At 34.9% G+C, this 8,653-nt stretch overlaps 1 protein-coding gene across 1 annotated transcript; it reads left to right on the forward strand.

Annotated features, from left to right (window-relative positions):
* Positions 1–2,439: 2,439 nt before the first annotated feature.
* Positions 2,440–6,762, forward strand: LOC145634484 (methylthioribose-1-phosphate isomerase-like). The gene is made up of 8 exons (XM_081685911.1): positions 2,440–2,619; positions 3,022–3,180; positions 3,317–3,416; positions 3,498–3,640; positions 3,828–3,933; positions 5,772–5,910; positions 5,985–6,253; positions 6,343–6,762. Exons 1-8 carry the CDS (start codon positions 2,567–2,569, stop codon positions 6,412–6,414), a joined length of 1,041 nt encoding a protein of 346 aa, XP_081542037.1. The 5' UTR covers positions 2,440–2,566; the 3' UTR covers positions 6,415–6,762.
* Positions 6,763–8,653: the final 1,891 nt, after the last annotated feature.

The following is an 8,653-nucleotide window of genomic DNA, read 5'->3' on the forward strand; positions in this document are numbered from 1 at the left end:
CATTTTGAGGAGTGAAAAATTTGGACTATGAACATTCTTTGATAAATATACCATAAATTGTGAGATTAATTTTCACTCTAAGTGTCTAAGGTTCTTTGGGATAGAAATTCTCTTACCTGTCCCTTAACTTCTAGAGAAACATACCTTTAACTTAGACTATATTGATTTGTGAGAGATTTTGGATTGATGGAAACTCTCATTACCATTTTTTTTAATTTTTTTTTTTTCAATTCTTCCTTGTGCCCAAAGGAGTATTAGTGGAATATCAAAGTATTCATTTTGGTTAAAGAGTTGATGAATAGTTGATTACTTGACTACACAGTAGTAAATTTTTTCCTTTTTTTGAGGATAACTTGATTACGTAAGTTCAAATAGAAGATTGATTACGTGCCATAGAGTCGTTTCTTTTGAATAAAAAGGAGTAAAGGGGAGAGCTCGTATAGGGTTCAATGGTTTGATTACAAAGAATCAAAGATTGCATAAAAGATTTCTTTCTTGTGTTTGAAAGAGTGGGCCAATCAGTGGGGTCTATTGTATGGAATGCACTACATTACAACATTCACCAATGAGTCAATGACTAATGACATGTAAATTTAAGATTTTGCTTTCTTCTTACTCCGTATTATTGCAACTTTGCGAGTCTAATAAAATTAAATGAGAAAATAGACTTATAAGTTGTGATAAAATTAAATTAAGGTTAATTAATTTTAAAATTAGGGCTAATCCGTAGTAAGTTCCAATAGGGTCTAGCAATATCTTGGGTGGTTTCCATAGAAAATGCTCAAAAATACTGAAATTTTCGAATTACACCCTTTTTACAAAAAAATTCCCTCCATACTGTTCATATATATATATAGTATGCTCCCTTATCTTTAGATAAATACAAAATTGTCAAAAATACAAAATTATTTATTTTTGTCAAAAATACAAAATAGTCAAATATTTGTCAAAATAATTGTCAAATATAATTGTCAAATATTTGTCAAAATACAAAATAGTCAAAAATACAAAATAATTGTCAAAAATAATTGTCAAATATAATTGTCAAATACAAAATAGTCAAATATTTGTCAAAATAATTGTCAAATATACAAAAATACAAAAATACAAAATAGTATGCTCCCTTAGCTTTAGATATATATATTTATTTTTCATTTTTCATTTTTGTATATAAGGGGATTACTATATATATAAGGGGATTACTATATGTACATTTAACTTAAATCAGATAAATACAAAATTGTGAATTGACGATTTTATAGAGGATAAAAAACCGCTATGTTTGACATTGTTTTTTGTTTTAGGTTTCTAATTTATTTGAAACAAGGTATTTCCACTTTTCTGTTGTCAGTTTTTAAAATTTTCATGATTTTAATAAATTTGACTAATTTTTTATTCATTGTATGACCTATATCATATGATTTAGAAAAATAAAAAACCAAAAAACAGAAAACTGCAGTGATGCCAAACGAATTCTCAAGTAGCGATTTGGTGATTTAGGAGCTAAAAAAACCCTAAAATTTTCTCTGTTTCTCTCTTCAAACCTATCCACCATATTAAAACTTAGGGGCTACCATCAATTTCTATTGATGGTAAGCCCCAAATTCTTCTTTAATTTAATGTTTTTAGCCAATAAAGATCACCATCAGATTGGTCATTATAGTCCGTCCCTCTATGTAGGGTTTAGTATTGTTTGTTTGGTTGGTTTTAGTGTGTGCATTGTGCAGGAATACAAATTTGGAACATCGTCTTGCAAATTTGTGAAATTGTGGGTCTGTTGGTATGTATAGGGGTGCAGATTTAGAAGATTCGTCTTGCAAATTTGCAGATATGATCAATCAAGTTTTAATCACTTTTGCGACTATACATCAACGGAGCTCCGTCAAGAATGATGCAAAGACATCTAAAATTATCCATGTACAGTTCAGATGTGATGGCATTAGTTTAGGGGTGTTTAATTCTTGTATTGAGAATTTAAATCTCTTAAGGGATGATTGAAAGTGTCGAATGACTATTATTATTTAAGGGAAAATACCACCCTCTCTATTCCAATTTTTTTTTTTTTTTAAAAAGTAGCGATTTGATAAGAATTTGTGCATGTAATTGTGGGGATTAAATGAATTTTTGCCAATACACAAATTCAACTATTAATATCTTTAATTATCGATAAGTAAAAATTATGAAAAGTTAATTTTTTTGAAAATATATATTGCCACAAATCCAATAGAATCCTGATGACTATGCTTTTCATTACCTATAAAGCACAAAACACGATCAAATGAAAGTGTGTGAGGATAATGCTAAAGTCAAAACATATCGACTAGATTAAACGTAGTTGGTATTAGCCCGGGAGCTGGACAAAATTAGCCCCATCACTAACATTTGAGAGTTGAGACGACGAATATATTGAATTATTGTCTGCTTTTTCGGCAAAGTTTAATACAGTATAAATCAACTCAAACCTCCATTACTATAGGAAAACACTTCAATTTTCTGGGTTTCTTACATTCTTCGGAATTATAATTCCATTCAAAAATGGCGAATAATTCCAATCACAGCGAAATTCATGCTCTTCAATCAATCTGCTACAAGCGTGGTTCACTTCAGCTTCTCGATCAGGTTCACTTTCTCTCTCCTGCAAATTCTAGGAAGGGTTTTTGATTGCTCTGAATAGTATTTATTCTACTTGAGAGCAAAAGATGTAAATCAATTATATACATAGCTTGAGCTGCTTGACTATTAGCTTATTAAGTGATATAGCCGCCCGAGTGAAGAAATTGCCAAAATTATAGTGGAAAACCTATCTCAAGTAGCAATGTGCAATATATATAGCTTCTTTTCATGAACTTAGATAATTCCTGAGAACCTCAATTTATTGGATAAATTCAGTACTATTGCCAATCATCATTACTACTCGCTGTTTAGATGCCACTAAGCTTTAGGAAAAACTGATTGTCATTCTTTCTTCAATTATTATAGGATATACTTGTCATTCTTACGCAATGTCTTCTTCTAATTCAGGTTTGCAATTAAAGAAATGGTGGTTCGTGGAGCACCAGCAATTGCAATTGCAGCTGCCCTCTCTCTGGCCGTGGAAGCTGTGAACTTAGAAAAATTCCAAGGGACTGCTGATGATGTTGCTTCATTTCTTGCTCAGAAATTGGAATATCTAGTCTCTAGGTTTGTTGCTAGTATCATTAACAAGTTGATCATATAAACCAAATCTGTGTTTGAATCAAATTTTCTGTGTTTGCCTTCTCAAATTGGTGTGTAACTGTGTATGCTGATTTTGCATTCATCATTTATGTATGTATAGCCGTCCAACTGCTGTGAACCTTTCGGATGCTGCCACAAAACTTAAAGAAATCATTGTGAAAGCTGCTTCCACGTGTTCAGAAGCAAATGTTGTGTTTCAGGTAGGATAGCTTTTTCCTCTTATACTTTAGATTCGCGTATTATATCTTAAATTCATTATATTCTCCATAATGGTGTCCCAGGCTTACATAGAAGCTGCTGAAATAATGCTTGAGGATGATGTTGCCTCAAACAAAGCAATTGGTTCTTATGGAGCTAGTTGCTTTGAAAGTCAGTTGAAAGATGCTAAGAAAATTTCCATCTTGACTCATTGCAATACTGGGAGGTATGTTGTTTCCCAGGCATCATGATTTCTCATAATATTTGTATCGAGCTATCTTAGCATGTTCCATCAATTATTTATCCAACACATTCTTGCAATTTCATTGCAAGATAGATATTCTTTCCTACAATTTCTACTGGATGTCATTTTTAAAATTTTTGCTAAGATTGCTATGGCTTTTTCTTAACAGTCTTGCGACTGCTGGATATGGTACTGCATTGGGGGTAATTCGTGCTGTCCATGCCCAAGGAATCCTTGAGAGGGCCTATTGCACAGAGACTCGGCCATTCAACCAAGTAAGTACATGTGATGCACCACACTCAAAATGTTGGTGGCTATCAAATATCAACTATTTTACACAAACACTGGTCAAAAGAGGAAAAAATAAAAGGACGATGCATGGCTTTACTGGCAGGGGTTGTCTATTGTATTTGTAGATCAGTTTACCCCAATGTCTAGGAGTGTAATATATATATATATATATATATATATATATATATATATATATATATATATATATATATGAAAATGATGCCAGTGCATTAGCATTCATGCATGATGTCTGAGATCTAGCAAAAAGTAACAAAAGTGGCTTTGTTGTTGACCTTGTTGTTGCAAAATGATGTGCTGTAAGCCGTTCACCCCGTATGCTCATTACAATATTTGATATCTTTCTAGTTTTAGGTTTGGTGGTAAGTAAGAAGTATTGATGGATACCCAGTTATTTTTAAGTAAATTATTTGAAGAGTGATATCAATGCATTGTTTCTCTCCTTTTGTATGCTCGAATCCATTGCCGTTCTTTCTCTCTTGCTTTCCCTTCACCTATTATTCTAAGATATTCCATATCCAGAGACATTTAGTGATGGACCTGATGGTGATGGTGATTTCCCAAATTGGGTTTTGGAACTCATAAACGAGAAAGCCAAGGGATATTGCAACCCAGAGACCCTTTTTGTGGCACTTGGGCTTCAGTAATGCATTTTAATGGGATAATACCCTATTTAAGTATTAATTTTCTCTTGTAATTGTCAAAAAATCATGATAATCAGATATATAAGTTAAAGAAGTTGACCCTGGAACAATTGATGCTTTTGGTAACCTAGATCACCCTGATAATATTGGACAGGAGATATCTTATGCTTCCAAACATCTTTTGGATTTTGGAAATCATAAATGTGTGATAACATCATAATAGTCTGCTCATGTTTTAAGCTTGTTTGCATCATTATCTAATTTCCAGATAAAATCCATTTTGTTCTTGAAAGATGTGAGCATCCAGCAAATTATGTCAAGCCTAATTTCACAGTACGATTCCACTGTGTCTCTGTGGAGGTTGCTCCTATGCATTTCCCTCGGCATGGGTGATATATTAGAAAAAGAGCACGTGTATCCTACCATCCGTGTCCTTTATTTTATTTTTTTTCTTAATCTTTATAATGTTGGGTGTATGGAGCATGGACATCCACCCGTCTTCTGCAAGTTAGGCTTGTGTGTGTGGGGGGGGGGGGGGGGGGAGGGGAGCTATGAAGGTTATGGCCTTGGTAAAAACGTTATGCTCTGTCTTAAATAGTCCTCTGCACAGAGCTTCATAGGCAGCATAAATGTGGAGACATGCAATCACAAATGTTTAGACCAGACTGAGAAATTTTATCATGAGCATATTGCAAAGGCATATGCTAGTGATTCGCAGTCCAAACATTATATTGAAATATGTGCTGTAGAAGACTAGAGGGAGTGTTGATGAGGGAATGGACCATGGGTCCAAGTGGATAAGAAAAATCACTTAACAGGCCATTAAACAGGCAGTTTAAATTTCCGATTAACTGTGTGTTTGTGTCTTTAAAATATGGACAAATTTTTAGTTATTAAGCATATAATGTGAAATATCCAATGTAACATTTTTAAGGGACAAATTTTTAGTTATTAAGCATATAATGTGAAATATCTAATGTAATATTTTAAGTCTTACAGGATTATATGGCAAAGTCAGAGAAGAGCCAAAACGAGCAATTTGATTTACTATCATTTCATAATTTTTATGTTCTTGTGTTTATTGCTTTTTTTTTCGTTGTATAAATCTGCCTTTTTCTCTAAGGCTTTTCTATACTCATTCTTCATACTCTCTTTTACAGGGATCTAGGTTAACTGCTTTTGAGTTGGTGCATGACAATATCCCAGCTACGCTGATAGCAGATTCTGCAGCAGCAGCCTTGATGAAGGCTGGACGTGTTCAAGGAGTCATTGTAGGTGCAGATCGTGTGGCTGCAAATGGTACTGAGAATTGTTGAGTTTTGCTTTTTGCAGGGGATAAAGTGGCATTCATTGATTTAATATGCTATTTGCAGGTGATACTGCTAATAAAATTGGTACTTACAGCCTTGCTGTGTGTGCAAAGCAACATGGTATTCCCTTTTATGTTGCTGCACCTCTTACCTCAGTTGATTTGTCCTTGCCTTCTGGAGAATCCATTGTCATTGAGGAAAGGTCCCCAAAGGAATTGTTGAATTCTCGTGGAGGACTTGGAGAGCAAGTTGCTGCATCTGGAATCTCTGTTTGGAATCCGGCCTTTGATGTTACTCCAGCAAACTTAATATCTGGTATCATTACAGAAAAGGTTGATGCTTCACCCCTACACTATGGTATGGTATTTTGGACATTTGGTGATGTTACTTATATTAATGTGTATTTGTATTATTTCATTAGGGTGTAATTACTAAAAGCAAGGATGAGGATTTTGACATCAGAGGTTTTGTGCAAAAAGTGGTTGCTCAATGACTTTGTGGAGGCTGGAACCAGCTACTTAGAAGGAGCCTTGAGAAGCCAATATAATAAATAGATTTGTAACCCCGATACTTTACTTGCTTATCAAGAATAATTGGTTGTGAAAGGGAAGGGGGGGGGGGGGGGGGGGAGGGGATGTCCTGGCCTATTTACTCTTTTTTTCCAATGGACTTCATATGGATAAAGATCCAGTTCCAAAATGGAAACAATTGCATTATAATTGCAGCGATGTATGAGTTTTGAGGGAGTTAATTCTCGTTAATGTATAGCAACTTAGAGTCTATAATTTATATACATTTTGATGAGATATGATATTAAAAGATATTTCAATGATGTCTGAAATTCTGTGTCTTTTTAAATGTGCTACATTATATTTTGAGTATCTAGCAAGCCAAATTATAAAATTATGCTTAACTATAGGTGGTGGGTAAGTAACTCAAGCCACTGAGAAGATTTTGTCAGTTGCTAACTTGTTATTGATGCTCTTAATTTGGCTTTTTCACACTTTGTGTAAGAGGGCGGGGTTGGTTGACCTCTGCTCCTCTTTTTTTCTGTTAGAATTTGACTCTTTGAAAATACATCCAACAGCTAATAACCCGCACAATTTAAACCAGACTTTTCCCTAATGTCGGGGTTGCATTCAAATTTTATGTTATTAATCTTTTTTACTATCTTGAACACCCTGAAGGCCTGAAATGAGTACAGGCAAACATTTGTTGTTGAATGAATACATAGTACTACGTTATTCAATGCATAAAATGAAAGAAATTCATAATTGTTGTAAACCTTGAATTTCTACTTACTAGAGAAAATAATGTATGCTAACTTCGTAACCTTGAAGTGAATGATCATTAGAAGTAAGGGGGTATATGGTATGGGGTATTAAGGAAAGGGTATGAGAATGAAGTCTTTTGATCCCCTATCTTCAATTATGACTTTAGATGGTCAAATTCGAGCACAAAAACTGTAGGAATTTTCAAGATTGAATTTAACCTTTAGAACCTCAAATATAACCACAATGGTTGTAAAATACTTAAGGTCAAAGTGGGAGAGGCAGTGCGGCAGCAGGAGGGGATGGGGGCGGTAGCAGTAGCATGGCAGCAAGGGGTAGTGGTGATGACGATGCCATGGGATTGAGTGTAAATGTGATGTAGCACGGGTGAGGGAAGGAATAGATGTTTAATTACTATCAAGAGGAGTTACTTATCATTCTCCTTTCCCTGTCTTAAACACTTTTCTTTTCTCGTTGAGATGTTTCTTTGCTTTCTCCTCGTATCCCTTTCTCTTTCTCTCTTGAAAACCAAACAGGTTCTAATTGTACTTTTTACATTGTTTTATTTTAATAAAAAGTACAAAATCCAACGTCCAAGAAAAACTATACTATATTGAAACAACTCTTTACTTCAATAGGATAAGACATTACAATCTAGATTAACATACAAGCGGAAATCAATTTTTACAAAGAAAATGAAAATCCTAGACCAAGATAGCAGGATCAGGAACTTCATCTTGTGGCTCTGGCGGGGATGGGATGATAGGCAAACCAATAGATAGAAACACAGAGAGAGCAGTGTAAAGGCGGAGATAAAGATGGCTGAGAAAGCTGAGAGAGAAGGAGGGCCAAAGAGAAAGGAGGAGGATCCATGGGTAGAGGTACAAGAAAACAGGGGTTGGGCAGAGGAGAGAGAAAGCAAATGCAATTGTAATGAGCAAGGACCACCCATCTAGGAATCGAATTTGTAAGAGGGTGAGAAGGTGCCTGTTATCATCTTCAGTAAAACAAATCTTCAAGGAAGTGGAGAGGCAGACAAGCGATGCTCCAGAAATCAGCAGGAAAGCTTTGAGCAGTTTTTGTGGGCAAGCATTGATGTGATCAAAGAAAAAGTATGCTAGATAAGGTCTCAGAAACCAGTTGATATAAAGTAAAAGAACCCATCTTAGATCATAGTAGTATAAGGATTCCAAAGTAAGTTCAAGCTGGGGTGTCTGGTGTTGCCTGTTGGTTTGGTGGCAACAAAAAACCCGACATATCAAGGTTTTCAGTGAGGGCCAGATACAGAGGAGTGGGATAAAAGGGCGGAAGTAGTAAAAAGCAGGAGCTGGACAGATGAGGGAAAAAATGAGGGCTGTGATGGGGGGAACAGGCCACCTTTGCCCATACTGCACTACCAATTCAATCCATAGGATAACGACATAGCAATTATGAAGCTTATATAAGTATGTCCTGAAGGAT

The sequence above is a fragment of the Chenopodium album genome, chromosome 6 (genome assembly GCF_948465745.1).
Source record: "Chenopodium album chromosome 6, dcCheAlbu1.1, whole genome shotgun sequence".
NCBI classification, from domain to species: Eukaryota; Viridiplantae; Streptophyta; class Magnoliopsida; order Caryophyllales; family Amaranthaceae; genus Chenopodium; species Chenopodium album.